At 37.5% G+C, this 20,365-nt stretch overlaps 1 protein-coding gene across 1 annotated transcript in view; it reads right to left on the reverse strand.

Annotated features, from left to right (window-relative positions):
• KCNH8 (potassium voltage-gated channel subfamily H member 8) overlaps window positions 1-20,365 on the reverse strand; it is a 240,191-nt gene that overhangs the window by 114,806 nt on the left and 105,020 nt on the right. Inside the window, exon 5 of the mRNA XM_040481114.1 lies at window positions 2,843-3,000. Coding sequence (XP_040337048.1) covers window positions 2,843-3,000 — 158 coding nt within the window. The remainder of the gene's footprint in view (window positions 1-2,842; window positions 3,001-20,365) is intronic.

Here is a 20,365-nt window from a genome sequence, read left to right on the forward strand (position 1 = left end):
ATAGTAAGTGCTCCGTAAATACGTGTTAAATGAGAGGATGGTTAATAAGATGGAAACCGCTCTAAACTCAATATAATAGAAATTCAATAAAAACCTTTTCAATTGTAATCTCACGAATTATTCTATACTGAAATATAATAAAATCATAAGGTCAGCTGAGGAACTTGCCAGCTACCTGTGCTTTGACTTCTTGTTCTCATTCTTCTGTGTCAAATCTTATTTTCTTCCCTTTCACAGCCCAGCCCTCATCTGTCATTTCTCCAGCTGACTGTAAACCAGATGATTTCCTGCCAGGACTTTGCAATATCTGCTTCCTGGCTTAGAAGAATTACTGGGGGTGGAGTTTATTTTATAGAAGAGTTTGATAGATGCATGACAATTTGGTACTTGAAATGAAACCTCAAAAAGTCCCAAAAGGAGGAAGACAAGTTGATTAACATGTATTGAGGTCTTTCTGGGTGTTTGACACTTAGCAAGGTATAGAATAGAAATGCTTTTCAGGCTGCTGAGAACCTTGTAGGGATTTTTATGCTTATTTTGCTTACTTTGCCTATTTTGATGTTAATTTCCCCCAAGGAAGTCACTCAGATGGTAAGTGATTAAGACTGGGATTTCTACTTTGCCTTTTTCACTCTGTCATATTTTCTATGTCTCATGCATAACTTTGTCTCTCAGAGTGCCTTTCATAGTGACTTACACACACTAAATTTTATTAAAGAAATGTGGGAAGTATATATAAAACATTTACCATCAGCAATTATGGGCAGAGTCAAAACTAAAGCATCCAATACATTTCTGATGGTTGTAATGAGTTTTTGAATACCATCTACAGAGATGTGCTAACTGGATGTATTTTAGATCTGGAAAACCAACATCTGTGTTTGCGTATTTATTTCTACCTTTCTTTTTACAAGTTTGTGCAGTATAACAATAGCATAGCTTATAAACTTTTCCTCATAACTTATGTTGTCCTGGGAAGTAAATATAATACTTTGAACAAATAGAATATTTCATCATGACTAATTTATTTGGGGCAGAGCAAATTTATATGCCAACTGGTTAATGATCATACGCTCACTCCTGTGAGACACAGAAAAATTATCATTGATAAGAGACAGATTCCATTCTTTCTTCCTCTTTTGTCTTTCTTTCTAACATAGATGTTTATCTATAACTTGCATTTATTAGGTATTCATGGCAGGTTTCATGAGACAGAATGAAGAAAGGGAGCAGGAATGTAGTGAAAGTGTACAAGTACTTAAAATTCATCAAAATATGAGAATTAGACTTTAAAAAAATCCTTTGTGTTAATTTTAGACAATGAGCATGTTAATGACAGATAAACATGTATTTTAAAATTTTGTATATTTTACAATACAATTATATAATATATATTTTAAATTATCCTATTTGTTCAGTGCCCAAAGAGAAATGGAACATAAAAAAATTATTAGTATTTAGTCACAAAGCAGCAAGTTAATTTAGAGAGGGGTCTATCAAACATGATTCATTTAACAATTCTCCAGGAGAATGTGGAAAATTTTTCTTAGTATTTTGTGAATTATATACTTCTTTTGAAATTTTTTGGATGCAGTCTTGCAAATACCTTGTTTTAAGTCATTACATGTTCATTATAGTACACTTATCTAGTCAAATTCAATTTTAAAAAGCACTTTTAAAAGCCTGGATAACAATTCTCTGTAGCACTGATTGATATTATATACTAAATTTTTCCCCAGAGGTTTCCTTTCAGTTGACTTATAAACCTCTTAAAGATGTTGATACCCTCAACTTTCCATCTTAAGAAAAAAATGGTAAGGAAAAGAAAAGAAAAATGCTATTGTATAGACAATTACCAAATGCACAAATTTGTACTAAATAGTCAGGATTACAGTTCAGTCTTCATCCCAAAGTCAATAATGACTGTATTTGAAACACTGATCATTTTAATACTGAAAACTAAGCTTTTAAATTCCTGATAGAGAATCTCAAGGTCTTGTCAACTGAGTAAGAAATAGGCTTCATTTGAACTAATGTTTAGTAAATTTTTGCCTGCTAAAATTGGTTACTCTAGCAGCAAATTGCATTACTGGCCCCAAAATGCTATTATACCTCCCTAAAAGTCTCTCTATTTATAAGGGAGCACTTAATGCTTTTACGAACATCAATCGTTAAATAGTAAAAATAGCTACTACAATGAGTGGACACACTTTCTTTCCTGTGATGAGACATGAGGATAAAGGGAAGAAGAGAGATGTTACAAACATCAGTAAAAATCCAAAAGAGATCTCAAGTTCAAGTGGCCATTGTATCATTGTGTCATTTCTTCCCCATCCAACATTTTTACAAAGACTTCTAAGAAGTGGTTGAATTCTTTTAACTTCGGTACTACTCGGTATCTTGATTGGTCTTTTGTTTTGCTAATGAAGAACTCAAGAGGTAGAGAGTAAAGGTCATAAAGCCAGAAGAAATCTCAAACTCTCCACTAAACTTCTGAGGCAAAATACCTGCCAAAGTAATACAAAGTAATGCTCATTACTTTTGGTTTCCTTACCAAAGGATTTCTTCTGTGAGCGAGTATTGATGATACATGCTTTGGGTATATCCTGGTTCTAGATATTTAAATAACTAAAACAGGTCATGTAAATTCCAAAAGGAAGTAACTTCCTCAAGTGGAGAATTTGGCCTGCGTACCATTGGTCACTTTGGTGTCTTTATTCAGGAGGCCACAAAGTCCTGGACATACAAACTGCTACAAACACTTAAAACCTGAATGCGTGGAAAATAAACACAGGATTAAAAATAACCTTCAAAGTCATGTGGAAGGGAGCTCTTTACTCACCACTGTGACGTTGAAAGCATACAGGAGATCAAAAGGCAGGGCAGCAATTAAGTCAATGATGAACCAGGTTGTGACATAGTGGATGCAAATTGATCTTGCTTCAAAGATAACTTGGCCAGACTTGCTGACATAGGTTGTTCGGAAATTTAAAATAATATCTGCTTGAGAAAAAAAGATAAGAGAAAAAGAAGGAAGGAACAGAGAGAAGAAGAAGAAGAAGGAACAGACGAGGAAAGAAGGAAGGATGAAAGAAAACAAGCATGCAGCAGGGGGGGGGGGAGGAAAAAATTGTATAAAATTACGTAAAATTAGACAAACGATAACCTCTCAATGTATTTCTGACTGATAATATCTGAAATACTCCTCTTGACAAATCCAGTTCAATTCAATAAACAGGTATTGAAGGGTGAAGAAAATAATATTTTCTGAGCACTGAATACACTCCAGACATCGGACCACATGTACCAAAAGTAACATGAATAAAAATAACAATAACAACAATAGTCATCATTACTAAATGCTCACTAGTACCAGGCACTGTTCTGAGAACGTAGCAGAGGTTATTTCACTTACTCCTCAGAACATGTTCTTAAGTAGATGATATTATCTCCATGCTAAAGAGGCAAAAACCAAGTCTCAATGAGGAAAAGTAACGTATCCGTGATCATAATGTCAATGGTGTCAAAGAGGATTTTACACACAGATAATTTTTAGTCTCTGTTCTTTCTTTCTTTCTTTCTTTCTTTCTTTCTTTCTTTCTTTCTTTCTTTCTTTCTTTTTTCAACGTTTATTTATTTTTGGGACAGAGAGAGACAGAGCATGAACGGGCGAGGGGCAGAGAGAGAGGGAGACACAGAATCGGAAACAGGCTCCAGGCTCTGAGCCATCAGCCCAGAGCCCGACGCAGGGCTCGAACTCATGGACCGTGAGATCGTGACCTGGTTGAAGTCGGACGCTTAACCGACTGCGCCACCCAGGCGCCCCATCTGTTCTTTTTTTTTTTAAATACAGGGGCGCCTGGGTGGCTCAGTCGGTTAGGCCGCCGACTTCAGCTCAGGTCCTGATCTTGCGGTCCGTGAGTTCGAGCCCCGCATCGGGCTCTGTGCTGACAGCTCAGAGCCTGGAGCCTGCTTCATATTCTGTGTCTCCCTCTCTCTGACCCTCCCCTGTCCATGCTCTGTCTCTCTCTGTCTCAAAAATAAATAAATGTTAAAAAAAAAAATACAATTCTATTTTATTTTGTGAACAAAGTTTAACTAATCTCTCTGTGGACACAGAATTCATCTCTGCCCTAAAGGCACTTATATTAACAAAACACTAGAAGTTACTTTGTTTGGATTTCTAGGTTAAATTTTCTCATTCCATTTTAATGGATGATGTAATCATTTTCAACTTTTCCCTGCATCATTCTTTTATTATATTTTTATTTTATATTCTATTTAATATTTATATTTACTTTAAATTTATATTATATTTTATTATTTATTGAACTTTTTACAATCCATGAGGCCCTCGAGGGCACTGGTCAAATGACAGCCATAGCCACAAGGATCGTCTTAGGCTCACTTCTGCTTCTATGACTAAACATCTCTGTGTCTGTTGTATTAGTCTCTGGGTTACATATCATTAAAGCACTGGAAAACATTACCTTTCCCTTTGTTTGTTTTTCAGTTGACTACAGCCAGGCCATTGGGAATTTCAGGATTGCTGCATACATGTAAGGGTGATAATGGTTGAGCATTTTATGGACTAGTGAATCCAATGTAAACATATCTCTCTGTGAAACTTTGTTCTTGGGAGGTGCCATGAGCCACTGACTCAACGATTAAAGGAGGGAATGTGGGAAGTAAATATGCAGGTCAAAGAGAACAGGAATTGGGAGAGTTATGAAGCAAATGTAAAGCTCTGAGCTACATGGTTATTGGGTGAATTGGAATACTCTTTATAGCTAATTTAAACCCTTGAAAATAAGTAGAATAGTGTTATATGATGATAAAAACTCGATATCATGATCATGATGATGACAACGATAAAACATACAATAATGTGCACCTTGTATGTCATTTTTACTTTTCATTTCATGTTCACATTTGTGGTAGGCAGAATTCAAAGATGACCCTCGCTTTCATATGGTCTTCTCCCCTTAAGTGAGGGTAGAGCCTGTGAGCATTATCAGATATCATGCCATGATGCTGTTGCAGTATATGGCTAAAGGGAGATTAACCTCAGTGGCCTGACCTGATCAGGTAAGCCTTGCACAAGCCAGTTTTCTTCAGCTGGTGGTAAGGGACTGGAAGAAAGCAACCGCCACATTGTGGAAGGGCCATGTGGCAGGGAATGGTGGCCAGTCTCCAACTGCTGAGAGTGGCCCCTTGCTGACATCTAGCAACAAATGGGGACTTGTGTCCTATAACCCTAAGGAAGCAAATTCTTCCCACAGCCGCATGAGTTTGCAAGAGGACCTACGCTCCAGAAAGAAACACAGTTTAGCTGACATCTTGAGCTCAGTCTTGTGAGGTTGAGCAGAGAATTCAGCTAGGCCAGACCTAGATTTCCCACCCACAGAAACTGAGATAATCAATAGCTGTTGTTTCAAGCTGCCAAGTTGGTAGTAATTTAAAGTGAGGCAATACAAAAACAAATACAACATTTATTCTGCATTAGGTTCTCATCATAGCCTTGCGAGGAGAGATAATATAGGAATTACGACAACAGATTACTACTACATTTTTATAGATAATACCTTAGCATGGACCCAGTACTGTTTGGGGTCCTTTAAAATCATAATCTCATGGACTCCTTACAACAATACTAAGAGGTAGGCCCCTTCAATATCCTTTTTTACAGATGAGGAAACTGAGGCCCAAAGAAACGCAAACAACTTGTCCAGAGTCACATACATGGTGTAACTGAAGCATAGGATTAAACTTCTTTAGCTAGTTAGTGAAAGAACACGACCCCAATCCAAGTCTCCTAATTTCCAATTCAGTGCTTTGGCTTTTGGTCCCTTAACAGAGGCCAGTCACATCTCAGGTCTGGAAGCAAGTTCTAGGTGACTTAAAAAGAAAACAATTTTTCCAGTCTTTTGTGAATGATCTAACTTTTTAAAATGGCATTATTAGAAGTCATATGTTTGTCGAAAAATAAAAATACTGAAAAACTTTTATTGCTAATACTGAGAATATGAAAGTAAGGAGCAGTGGCTAAACCATCCAAAAAGGATGAAAACAATGCCAAGGTGATTTCTATTGCAGAGTAAAAGTGCTACCATGGCAAAGTATCAATGCATCATTGAAGCATGGCCACCAAGGCTAAACCATCCAAAAAGGATGAAAACAATGCCAAGGTGATTTCTATTGCAGAATAAAAGTGCTACCATGGCAAAGTATCAATGCATCATTGAAGCATGGCCACCAAGAAGGAGCAGGAGCAGGAGCACAGTGGAATACCATCAGGCTGTTAAGGTAGCATGTGAACTTCTCATTCTTTCTCTTAACTTTCTGGGCTCATGTATTTCTTTATCAGCAAATCAATTTAACAGGTCAGGCCACCGGCTGTTGAAATCAAGCAGAGATTTCAACTTGATGGTTTCTAAAAGAAAGCGCAGGTTAGGCATTTGGGTTTTCATCTCATGAGTAAGAAACCCAGAGTTGTTTACCAAGCCCTTGAGTGATCTGTGGTTTCCATAACTCAGGCTGAGATAAGTCTGCATGTTCATTGTAAGACTGGAGGGACAAATTCCTTGCATATTTACCAACTGATCACCAGTTCTACCACAAATTTCACAGAAAACTCACTGCCACCATCCAGGATGCCACCCTCCACATTCCTGGGGCACTCCATGAATGGCTGAATGAATGAAATGATTGGTCTTTGGTTGGTTGACACAGCAGACATTTTTGAAACTGTGTAGTAAATTATGTGTTTGACTCAAAAATAAAAGAGGTGCAGACTTCTGAACAGAAAAGATATTTTTGTGGATGAGTCATTACAGAATATCAGTTTAGCTTTTAAAAAAGCTTTTAAAAAAATAATTTGTTACTCATTTGAGTTAATTGGGTGAAAAGAAGATATGCTAATTTTAGGTTTTAAAAAGAAGTAATTATGAGACTTTTATATTTAAATACTAATAATAGTAAAAGAATATAAAAGGGATTTTTTTAGAATCTATTTTTTACAAATCTATTTTTGAAATACATGAATTCTTTAGGTTTATTTTCAGAGAGAAAAAAACCTAAATATATATTATATTCTAAGATTTCTAGGACTATGGTCCTATCGTGCAAAGGCTCTAGGTTTATTCAATGATCAGTATTATTTTTGGATAGTTGATTTCTAAGAAACCTACTTTTGTCATATGCATAAAAATAGGCATAATTCTGGTGTATTATAATTTACAAAACATTTCCAGGCATTCATTAGTTCATGTGACAAAACCAACTCTTTCAGGTGTACTATTTTTACCAAAGACTCAGGAGATTTAAGAAACTTATTTGAAGCCATGAAGATAGTAAGCAACAGAAAAACGGGACATCTATTGACAGTTGATTCCATTGTCTTTCCATTATCTTAAAAACTTACCACACTTCCAAATATATTTTGGAGGGAATAACAATAGGTTGGTGCAGGGGAGTGATTTTTTTCTTTTTTCTTTTTTTAAATTTTTAATTTTTTGAGAGAGAAAGACAGAGGACAAGCAGGGGAGGGTCAGAGAGAGAGGGAGACACAGAATCTGAAGCAGGTTCCAGGCTCTAAGCTGTCAGCAAAGAGCCCAATGTGGGGCTTGAACTCATGAATTGTGAGATCATGACCTGAGCTGAAGTCAGATGCTTAACCGACTGAGCCACCCAGGAGCCCCAGAGAAATGCATTTCTGATCAGTGGAAATGCCCTTAGATCAAACTCCATATCAGCACCACCCAGGTAAAAGAATGTTAAATAAGAGTCACAGAATTGAAAATAAGGAAATCAGTTGTCTCTTGATCTGTCTAGGGACAATGGAGAATACTGTTTTCTCTCTACTGATAAGAATATGGTATTGGTGTTCGAGGACCAGGAGAATCCAACGCTCGTAAATATTCCCTTAAATGGAAGGGTAGAGATGGCTAGACCGTACTCTAAGAGTCAGGGAAGCACAGAATGAATTTGATTCTGATGAGGAGGACAAGAGCGCTCCTTCCAGATCTGGTGTCCCTCGGTAGAGAGTCACGGAGGCAAAGTGGAGCTTGGCCAACACTAGCTGCAGCTTGTCTCACTTCCCTTAATGGTTTTGTCTCTTTGGCAATTAAATCAGTGACTCATTCAAATGTTATAGTAAGAATGAGGTCTCCTCCAGACAATCCACAACCTACCTGAAAGACAACAGTAGAGTTTCTATTCTGACACATCTTGAAAACATAAGTGTAATGTGTCTTTGACTTTATGTTGAAAAATACATGAAAGCATACTCAGTAATATCCAATTTTTTACATGTAATTTTCTCATTAATTCCATTTATTATTAATACGTGCTACTGTCTATAAATACACACACACACACATACACAGTTTGAACCAGGAAAAGTATTCTAAAAACCATAACAAATTAATTCATAATTCACCACCTCAAAACCTTAAAGTTTCATGTGTTTGTGCATGCATAAATAATCCCTTGTAATACATGGTGCCAGTATCAGGTGTAATGAGTAAATAAGCGGGGCGATAGAGAATGATCATACATATTGTATGTGGCTTATAGAATTTCCCAAAAATTGGTCGTAATATACACCACCAAAATGAGGTGAAATATAAATGAATTCTCTGATGATTCAGATGGCACTTAATTCCTTTCAGGATAACCAATTTGCCTTGTTGTATTTCAGTTCTACATAGCATGATTACAATAAAGACAAATAATGGAGACATGGCTGTGTACATATGCTGTTTTCATATTGTTAAGGCCTCCAAAAATAAGTATTTCATTTAGCTTTTACACTAAAGGGCTATGTATGTGGCTAAAAAGGCAGGAAGGTTGAATCCATTTTTTCCAGTTGGATTTCTTCAAGAACCGTGTAATTAGAAAGTAAAAAAAAAGGGGGAGATGAACTTGATATGGCACAAATTAGATTTCTTTTCTTTACTAGTACACATGCCAGATGGGAAATAATTTAGAAATCATATTGGCTTACTTGTTAAAAAGTAAATTAAAACATAATGGTGTGCATACAAGCATAACTACCACATACAAATAATTAATATCTTCATTTAGCCATTTCTTTAAAAATTAATCAATGTAGTACAGCGTGGGTGGAAGGATATTTAACTAAACCAGCTGCCGACTCATATTCTAAAGGAACCCTGTCTTTTTCTTTGCTTGTGAGGCACTCTGAACACAGTATGATGTCACAGCAAACTGAGCTAGAAGGTGTGGGAAGATGAACTGAGAGCTAATTAATAAAGAAGTTTGAGGGACTAATAATCATAAGAATGTAATTGATTGCCCATGTTAGCGGAGGAGATTTTCATACCATTCGAGCCTTGCAGATTCGTCAGTATTTGTTCCTCTTGCTTACTTTATTTTTTAAAATTTATTTATTTAATTTCAAGTTAGTTAACATACAGTGTAGTATTGGTTTCCAGAGTAGAACCCAGTGATTCATCACTTACATATAATACCCAGTGCTCATCTCAACAAGTGCCGTCCTTAATGCCCATCACTCATTTAGCCCATCCTTCCCACCCACCTTCCTCCAGCAACCCTCAGTTTGTTTACTGCATTTAAGAGTCTCTTATGGTTTGCCTCTCTCTGTTTTTATCTTATTTTTCCTTAATGTTTATAGAAGTGCTATCAACAATAGCCAAATTATAGAAAGAGCCCAAATGTCCATTGACTAATGAATGGATGAAGATGTGGTATACATAAACAATGAAATACCATTCAGCAGTCAAAAAGAATGAAATCTTGCCATCTGCAACAACGTGGATGGAACTAGAGTGTATCATGCTAAGCAAAATAAGTCAGTCAGAGAAAGACAAATATCATATGATTTCACTCTTTTGTGGAATAGTCTTGCTTACTTTAAATGAGAGATCTGTGGAAAAGAAAAAGCAGCTGACTCGGCAAGAAGTAACGTTTAAGAGCAACTGCTTGAAGAAGAAGGCAAGCAGGCACATCAAGGGGTGTTTGATGCTGGTATTAGCTTCTGTTTTGTACCAGTGGCCAGCATTATCATGGTGGGTCCCTATAGTGGTTTTGACCCTCAACATAAACATCACTTGGACCCATAGAGAAGGGAAGGGGCCTAAAAGTCACTTTCCTCTAATAGCTGCCTTTCTCCTTATTACTCCCTTTCCTTGGTTCTAGTTTTGTCCTTAGTAGCAACACAGAATACATTGTTCTCTCCCACCCAAAACCCCTTTCTATAAATATTAGACATCAGTCATCAAGTTCTCTCTGTGGCCCAGGCTGGGTATCTCCATTTTGTTAAATGGTCTCTTACTGATCTCAGTCCTGATGCTTTTCTCTAGCTTGGTGATTTTCACAACAAAATCTCATGGAAGACAGGATTTGGGCGTTCACTTTCTCCTTTCCTCCCTTCCTCTTTTCAAGCTGAGGTTTTACTCATTTTTAAGTAATGAGGCACACATGTCCATTTTTATTTTGAAAAGGAATTTCAAGTCCTTAACACAAAAAAGAAAATTAAAGAAATCTATTCAAGTATTTAAATACTGTCCTTTTGGAAGGAAGGTACTGAAAGGGTAGAAGAATATACCAAAATATGCCACTTTGGCATAAGAACGATTTTGAGCTGAAGGCAATTGAGAAGCAAAAGAGAAAAGCTCCCTGCCCTCCCCCCATTTGCCTAAAAGCAGGGCATAAAGGTGTCGCTTCTCAAAGGTGTTGCTCCTCTCCTGTCTACCAGGAAGGACAAAAGTTCATCCCCAGATCGTAGCCTGGCTGGTGTGGTGGACAGTGGGAAATACGTTTACTGCCACCAGTGTTTCCAGAATTCTCATTACTCCACTATCTTACCAACCCTTGATGTTATTAGACCTTAAAGTTTTTGCCAATTGCGTGGGAATACAATGCTACAGATAACACATTTAGAATTGGTTCCATTTCTAGTAATGCAGACTTAGTAAGTTGTTGGCAAATCTTTGAAAAAAAACTTACATTACTATTAGTTGAAGTAAACTATTGTCAACTCATATCTCCACTCATTTTTCACACAGACTGCTCTCGAATGACTGCTCCTATTCTTTATTGAGAGGGCTAAGGGTGCCTGGCTGGCTGGGTCAGTTAGGCATCCGACTTCTGCTCAGGTCATGATCCCACAGCTCATGAGTTCGAGCCCCGCAACATCGGGCTCTGTGCTGACAGCTCAGAGCCTGGAGCCTGCTTCAGATTCTGTGTTTCCCTCTCTCTCTGCCCCTCCCCCACTCATTCATGTTCTCCCTCTCTCTCTCTCTCCCCCCTCTCAAAAAATAAACAAACATTAAAAAAAAGTTCATTTGTAAAAAAGAGAGAGAGAGAGCTAAAGCGTGGCTGTCCCTTTTAGCTTTGCAACATCCTTAAGCACTATAAAAAATAACCCGATTGATGATCCGTTGTGCTCTGCCCTGTGCTGTGCCCTTGGCATGTAAAGATGGACAAGGAATGCAAAAGAAGCATGGCTCTGCCTGGGAGCCACAGACTCTCATTTTTACAACTTGTTGTCCTTCATCTTTCAGTACATAAGTAAGCCCCATCTGTGACTATGCTGGCAGGTGCAAAGAGACAGCACGCACTCCCAATACGTGTCTATTAAACCCACCATTTACTGTCTCTAAACTAATGATTTTATTATATTGGCTTTGTCCATTGCTTTCATTTTATTGTATAAAGTTTACCACTTCAAAAGACTTCCACCTCACATGTACAATTGGTATGTGTAAAGCCTACAAATTTTGGCTCCCGATAAATGATTCACTTTGTTTCAGTGCTATGTAACTCTAAATTAGATAATGAACTTTGAACTTACTGGATCATTTTTTAATAAAAATAATTTAATGATTAAAAATAAATCTACTGAAAGACCATGACTCACACATATGTCACTTAATTGTAGAAATCCTTTTGGCATACTTATTCTGTCCTTAGTTATAGTTGCCAGGTGGTAAAATTTCTAAATTTAAAGTACAGTAGAGGGGTGCCTGGGTGGCTCAGTCGGTGAAGCATCTGACTCAGGCTCAGGTCACGATCTCATGGTTTGTGAGTTCAAGCTTGCGTCGGGCTCTGTGCTGACAGCTCAGAACCTGGAGCCTGCTTCGGATTCTGGGTCTCCCTCTCTCTCTGCCCCTGCCCTGTTCGCACTCCGTCTCAGTCTCTCAAAAAGTGAATAAATGTTTAAAAAAATTTTTTTTAAATAAAGTAAAATAGGGGCGCCTGGGTGGCGCAGTCGGTTGAGCCTCCGACTTCAGCCAGGTCACGATCTCACGCTCCGTGAGTTCGAGCCCCGCGTCAGGCTCTGGGCTGATGGCTCAGAGCCTGGAGCCTGTTTCTGATTCTGTGTCTCCCTCTCTCTCTGCCCCTCCCCCGTTCATGCTCTGTCTCTCTCTGTCCCAAAAATAAATAAAAGTTGAAAAAAAATTTTTTAAAAAATAAAATAAGGTAAAATAGAAACTAGAAGGATTATCATATCTATAAATACCCAGTTGTGAAATTTTAAGAAACCCTAAACACTCGAGCTTATTAATTTCATATGAAATAAATATTGATTACCTAAGTAATAAAACCTAGAATTGATGAAACTTGAGATAAATACAAAATGTGTTGATATGATTAATGTTTGCCCCAAAGTGAAACCCAGCACATATATACTCATTAGAGAGAAAAATGTTAGATTAAATAAGGGTTTTATAGTTACATATTATTTTACATTTTAATTGGGACTTTCACGATCATTTTTATATGTGAGGAAAATAATATCTTTACTTACTATTTATGGTAGTTTTCACTGCTGTTTAGCAAATATTTCTGGTTCTCTACCTCCTGGTATGATTATCTTTCCCTACCACCTGAAGAGACTGTATGTCTCTGTGATTTGCTTTGGCTGTAATTATAAGCCAAAGTAGCCTGAAACACTTTTGGGCAAAATTTTGAGAGCTAGTGTGTAATTCCTCACATTTTCTTTTCCCTGCTTTGATGATCATGGAAATATGAGGGAAGATAGGATCTCTGCCAGCCTGGGTTTCTGAGCAACCACAGGGGGCAAAGATCACGGCTGACCCACAATGGACACATAGCGTGAGGGAGACATAAACCTTGTGTTATATCCCACTGAGATTTTGAGGTTACTTGTTACCACAGCCCATACTGATATGTATTCCTAAAGGCTATGGAGCAGAGTGGCTAAGAGTGAGAATCTGGAGTCCCATCTCCTGGGTTGTAACCCACTGAGCAGGTATCAGCTGCATTTAACTTGCCCATGGTTACCCAACTAGAAAGTGGGGGAGCGGGGGTTCATACCCGTCTGTATAAATACCTGTCTCTATTCATACCTGTCAGTCTGTATAAAACCACAAAGCATTTTTTATTATAATTCTTCCCCTTCTTGAAACCTAAGAACAGAATTCTTATGGTGAGATCTATGAACTACTTCTTGAGCTCTAGGTAATTCTTAGAGTCATAAGGAGATAATATGTAGTATTTTGACTGTAGGTTGCCATTTATAAAATTATTCGGCATATTTAAAAAATGTTTTAATTCGGGAGTTTATTATTTTTGAGAGAGCACAAGTGTGGGGGGTGGGGGCAGAGAGAGGGGGACAGAGGACCCAAAGCAGTCTCTGCACTGACAGGTTGACAGCAGCAAGCCCTATGTGGGGCTCTGACTCACGAAACATGAGATCATGACCTGAGCTAAAGTCGGACGCTCAACCGAATGAGCCACCCAGGTGCCCCCAAAATGCACTGGTCTTAAGTGGACAAGGTAATGAATTTTCGCAAAGTTGACCATCTTGGTCATCACCAATGGATAGAGCTATAACTAGGACCAGAACACCAGAAGCCTCCTTTATGATCTTGTCCAGTGATCAACTCCTGAAAGATCACTGTTGTCCTTATTACCATCGATTAATTTTGCTTAATTAGGAACTTTATATAAATGGATCATACAGTATGTATTCTTGTGTATGGATTCTTTCACTACACATTGTGTATGTGATTTTTATCAACTTGGTATCACATTCACTGTTTTTTATTGCCATATAAAATTATATTTTATATATATATTTTATTATATATATAATATATATTATATACATATATAAATACATATTTCATTGTATGACTATATAGAAATTCATTTCTTAATTTTATCGTTGGTGAAAATCTGGGTTGTTTCCAATTTGGGCTATTACAATTAATGCTCTTAGAAATACACACACACATGCACACACACACAAACATTATACCTTTCTTTGTATAGTTATAGGTAGACTTGTTGAGTCTACAAGCAGAATTGCTGGGTCATAAAGTAATTACATAAGTTACTTTAGCAGATGCTGGCAGAGTCTAATAAAGATCGTACTAATTTGCGTTCCTACACACAGTGTATGAAATTTCACGTTGTTCCATATCTTCCTACAACCCTTGGTAATTTGTCTTCTCATTTATTTTAATTTTTTGCACTCATTTTGGTGGTGGTGAAATTATTTTCGTTTTCCCAATGATCCCATGCATGTGCTAACTGCATACTTGGATACCCTCTTTCATGAAGTGTCAGTTCAGGACTTTTGTCTAATGAAATAGTTTCCCTCCTTTTTCTTTTACAGATTTGTAGGGATTGTTAGTATACATTCTGATTATGAGTTGTGTTCTGTTTAAGTAACTGATGCCTATGCCAAGATTACTACGCTATTCTACCATGATGTCTTCTGGGAGTTTTATTTTTTGACTTTTACGTTTTCTCTACAGTCCATATGCTGCAAGTGATTCTGTGTGTCGTGTGACGCAGGAGTCAAGATTTATATTTTCCCAGGTGGGAATCTGATTGATCTAGCACCAGTTTAGAAAACATTACCATTTCCCCCAAAGTATTCTAGTCACCGTCTTGTCATAAATCAGGTGATCATATATGCACAGATCTGTTTCTGGTCCCTACATTTGTTCCAGCGGCCTGTCAGATACCAGCTTTTCCAGCACAGAAGAAATGGATATGCGTAAGCTCTATCAAAGTATTCTCAAATGCATTTAAAATGTGACTAATACGTTTGACGTTTAAAGCACAAGTTGATTAGTCACAAATCTGAAGAATTATATTTAAAAAACTAAAAAAAAAAACCCTAAATGGAAAAAACATTCAGTATTTGAAATAATGGAGGCATGCTTAAGAGAAAAATAGATTCTCACTTTAGCACATTATGATTTCATAGCTATTTTTATGAGTGTGATCTGTAGAAATTGCTCATATATTTGTGTTATGCCATAATTGCATTTCTACTTGTGGTTTCTATAATTTAGTCTACTTTTAGTCTTGTGAACAGTAAAATCATAAAAAGATCAATAGTGTCAAACCACACTTATCTGATTTCGGCAAGATATGAGTAGGATCAAGCAATAATGACAAAGTTGGGGCACAGAGTGGTTCTTTGCTCTAGTTGTATTATAATCCAGGTCACTGAAATCAAAAGGAAAGTTGGGAAGTAAGATGGTATATGTTTTATTAACTCTCCCTCAGGGTTGTTTGAGTAGAGAAAGTGGCCCAAAGACAAATCAAGTCGGCATCACCAAGCATGGTGGGTTACCAAAACCAAGAAGGAAAATCACAAGGCAAACAGAAATTGCATCCAAAAAATCACATGTGGAACTCAAAAAGAGACCAGAGCTAGAGTGGGCAGGAGGAAGTCTGGAGCCAGTTAATACCCAGGTGCGCTTATCGTCAGAGTGGAACATGCCCTTTAGGAGGTTAAATCTATCCTTTGGAAATGTACAAAATCAAAGGCCACCAATTGGAGCTACAGTCTTAAAAGAAACAAAGTTTCTCATTATTTTTTTGGTTCATATTTCACATTAAAAGTTTTTCATTGTTGTTAGGTTGTTGTTTTTTTTAAATAGTTTTTACAAGTTTATCCTTTAAACTTATTGCAGAGTATTTCTGGAGGGGAGCTAGAAACTGCTCCTGTCTCTGTTTATATAAATAAAATATAGTGTCTAGCGTTTCTGTATCTGTTTATATAAATAAAATTTAGTGTTCTCAGGGATATTCTACAGACAGTAAAACATAACTCTCAAAACTTACCAACTCTGTGTTTTTCTACTTATTACATTTTCTACATATTTTAATTACCTAGTTCTACTTATTTTCTATTTAGAGCGTGGTGGTTTTTGATGTAAAGATGAATAAAATTTTACAAAGACACATCCATTTGTTAAAAATCATCTCCTCATGTATTCAGGAAAGGTCTTGTCCTCAAATTAACCTTTCAGTATTTACTGCTGTTTTTCTAGCAATATGGATCAAAGAACATTGTCTTTGTCAGGGTTAAAGTCAGAAGGTGCTACAAAATTCAGTTTACTCAGGATTGAACATTGCCACAAATTAGAAGTCTAAGGTTTTATTCCAAGAAGTTGTTTTCTAAGGCATCACTCAAACAGCTGAGTACTCCAAATGTGGTTATTCGGCCGTCACTACTACATTACTTGACTTGGGTTTGGTTTTGATGAGTTCTAGACTCAAGCTAATGTCGCGGGCTTTTTTAGCATTTGAATGTCCATCAGTGCTGATGCTATTCTGAATATGTATTTAAGTGTAAGCAGTAATGTCTCCTTTGCTATTTGAGAGATTCAAACATAACTGTTTCTCAATGTGCTTCAAGATTACTATTGACCATGCATTCTGCATATTTCAGTTGTTATCAGACTACTCATATGTGCGGTCAGTTCAGATTTTCAATCTGCTATGAAAATAAATCTCTTAGTGATAAGGATTCACTTGTATTATCTTAGTAAAGATGCCCAAGATAGAGGCTGATCTGATCAAATATCATCTTCCAATACCTATTCACTATTCTTCTTCTTTTCCTTTAGGTAGTACCTGTAATGAGCATGTAAATTACTTCATTTGCTTATCTATAAGCCTCACCGCTTGTGAAGAACTGTTTTGGTGTCTTGAAATACATTCAAGACTTGAAATACATTCAAGACTTGAAATACATTCAAACCATGTAACGGCACAGCTCTTAATAAATGACTGTGGAGAAAGAGCATATTTATTTATTTTGCAGGTAGAAGATTTGCATATTATGTTGATATTAGGTTGTGAAGTCAGTGAGTAAAGAGTAATTCATATGGAATCAAACTATACCCAAAAGAACTTTAGTCACTCATAAAGTTATCATCTCTAGTTAAGTCCATTCTGTCACCTTTTTCTTTGACATTAAAAGAGATTGTGGCATCTTAAGTTAAGTAGCAGGTGAAACAGCTGACCTGCATCCAGTGGTCATGTTGTAACTTCTTCAAAATACTAAAATCACATTCAAATCAATAAAACCCCCACTGTATGGGAGAAACAAAGGAAATAAGACCTATCTCACACCTTATCTTCTCCTAAACTGAATGATGGTGGTAGAGGGAGGGCACTTGGGTAGCTCAGTCGGTTAAGCATCTGAACTCTTGATTTCAGCTCAGGTCATGATCTCACAGTCTGTGAGATGGAGCCCTGAGTTGGGGGACTGCTTGGGATTCTCTCTCTCCCTCTCTTTCTGCCCCTCCCCTACTGTCTCAAAATCAATAAGTGAACATTAAAAAAAAAATAAACTGAATGATGAGGAAAACTACCTTTGCTATTTAAAACAGTACCTTGTTTTCCTTCTCTTTCTCTCAATCTAACAGCCATGTAGTGCAACTCTAGTATATCATGCAAAATACAACAAGAAAAGATGGCTGTTCACCAAAATTCATACTCCTTTTAATCCAGGGTAACAACTGCAGCTGGGTAATAACACCCACCCGCTTTGCCACTAGTGTGGTTGCAAGTGAGGCTCTTACAAGTGGAAACACTGTATGCAAATTTTATGCTTTGCACATAAAATTATGCATATCTGTTTTCTATGCTCTTTGTTTTTCTGTTCCTGCTGGTTGGAATGAAGAACAGAATGACCTTAGAAGCCACCCACTAAAGATCGTAGAGCCATTGTCAGTCTCAGTCCTTAAACGACTGCATAAGACAAGCACTTGCCCCTCTTCTCTCTACCAGCCTTCAGGACACTCCCCAGAACGTTAGGTGAGACAGAAATAACTCTCTACATCTCAGAAGCCACTGAATTTTTGTTGCAGCTCTTGTTATAAGAGCTTATTAAATCTAACTAATACACAAAGCAAAGCCCACTGTTCTGATTCCTCCATCAACTTAGTAATTTAACATTTCCCATGAAATAGTGCTTTAGTAGCTGGTCTTGACAGGGCAATCAAAATGTGACTTTTTATCATTATGGCAAGGAACTCACCCAGTGCTCCAGCCTCTACTAAGGATGGCAGCACCCCTAAGTCCCTAAGTGGTTTTTCTTTTGCCCTCTTTAGCCAAAAATTGGTCAGCCTCATTTCAGCATAAACCCTTCTTGCAACAGCTCTTGGGCATTCAACCTCCTGGTGTTGCTTGCTAAAGCCAAGGCATTAGTATGACGATCCATTGAGTTCATCCCAGCGGCCAGATGTAGCACAGGACAACTTTAATTTCAGATAAAGAATGAATTTTTTTTAGTATAAATATGTCCCAAAGAAAAAGTCCTTTTATTGCTACAACCATCCTTGGACTAGTAAGCCTTTCAAGGGACATCCAGATGATCTGAAATTGACCACTCTTCCCCATGTCCCTGACATATGTGCACAAATCACAGGAACCTTAAAAACGCGTGTGTGTGCACGCACGCACACACACTCACCACCAGATGGATCTGGATGTGTAATTGCAGTATGCTGAAGTAACGTATTTCAGTACCACAAAACATGACATATCACCTCCTCATGTGCCTCTCTGCCACGAACATCTGTTGTTCCCATTCCTTGAGAAATTATATCTTTGTTGGCTGCTACAGCTATTAACTTTCCTGCAGTTTCTTCCTGTTTCATCAAATTTATACAGCTTACATTCTAGATCCTTACTTTTCTCATCAATGCGTGCATAGCAAGGAACATTCCATCTATATTTTCCCATCAACTTTTATGGTTTTACATTCCCACACCCTGTCTCGTACACTCATGGAATGACCTCATTAGGTTTTCACACTTTTTTTAAGAGTTGCAAATATTAGACATCACCCCTTGGTTCACTATTGGTCTCCCCAAAAGATGAGTGAGAAGAATTGCTTCTTGTTCGGTATTCCAGGCTTTTGTTCCACTCCAGATTATTTTGAGTTTTTCTACACTTTCTATAATACCTTTTGGATGATCCAGTGTAAATAAAATTGTTTTGAAGGTTCCAAAGGAATACCACCAAAATTACTGGTTTCCATGGAAACTGCAACAATAATCCTGCTATGGGCACAACATTAGCAAGTTTAAAAAATGTGTACTTTTTGGGGCGCCTGGGTGGCTCAGTAGGTTAAGCGTCTGACTTTGGCTCAGGTCATGATCTTGCAGTCCATCAGTTCGAGTCCCACATTGGGCTCTGTGCTGACAGCTCAAGCCTGGAGCCTGCTTCGGATTCTGTGTCTCTCTCTCTCTCTCTGCTCCTCTCCTACTGGTGCTCTGTCTCTCTCTCTCAAAAATAAATAAACATTAAAAAACTTCTAAAAAAATGTGTACTTTTTTGATATTTTATTGTTTAAAATTATAATCGTAGTTTGGTTAAATGTGGTGATATGATAATCTATCATGACTCTTCGGGATGAACACTGGCTTTTAAAAAATATAATCAATCGGGTTCTAATTTCAGCTCTCCCCCTTACTAGCAGCATCTCCTTTGAAAAGTTTTGTTTTTACCATTTCTAAGTTCTAATTTCTATTTAAGTAAAACAGAAATAATCATGATTGCCCCTCATTTATTTATTCAACCAATATTTATGGACCGCCTAATATGTACATGTGTTGGCTGGATACTGGGAGTACGAATATGACTAGTGCTCTGTTCATGCACTCAAAGAAACTGTAATTTAGGAGGGAATATAGGTGAGTTCACAGGAAATTATAAAGCTACATGATGAACGCTCTGGGGGAATAGCTATACTCAAAGAATAGCTGACTTGGAAGATGAAGACTTGGAAGGTGAAGTGTGCTACAGACAGGTGGGAGATCACATAAGGTGTGTCCTGAAGGGTGAATACGAGTTAGCAACACAAAGGAGAAAGAGGATGGAGGCTGCCCGGTATGCATTGATTTAAAGTTCAAGAAGAGAAAGTATTTGAAGGGTTTTAAGCAGGGAGATGACATGATCAGATATACATTATATTACAACAACAACAACAGGAAAGCCTGGGTGGTTCAGTTAGTTAAGCGTCAGACTCTTGATTTTGTCTCAGGTCAAGATCTCACGGTTCCTGAAATCGAGCCCTGTGTTGGGCTCTGCACTG

Source organism: Herpailurus yagouaroundi, unplaced genomic scaffold (assembly GCF_014898765.1).
Source record: "Herpailurus yagouaroundi ecotype Mexico unplaced genomic scaffold, PumYag 159, whole genome shotgun sequence".
Classification (NCBI taxonomy): Eukaryota; Metazoa; Chordata; class Mammalia; order Carnivora; family Felidae; genus Herpailurus; species Herpailurus yagouaroundi.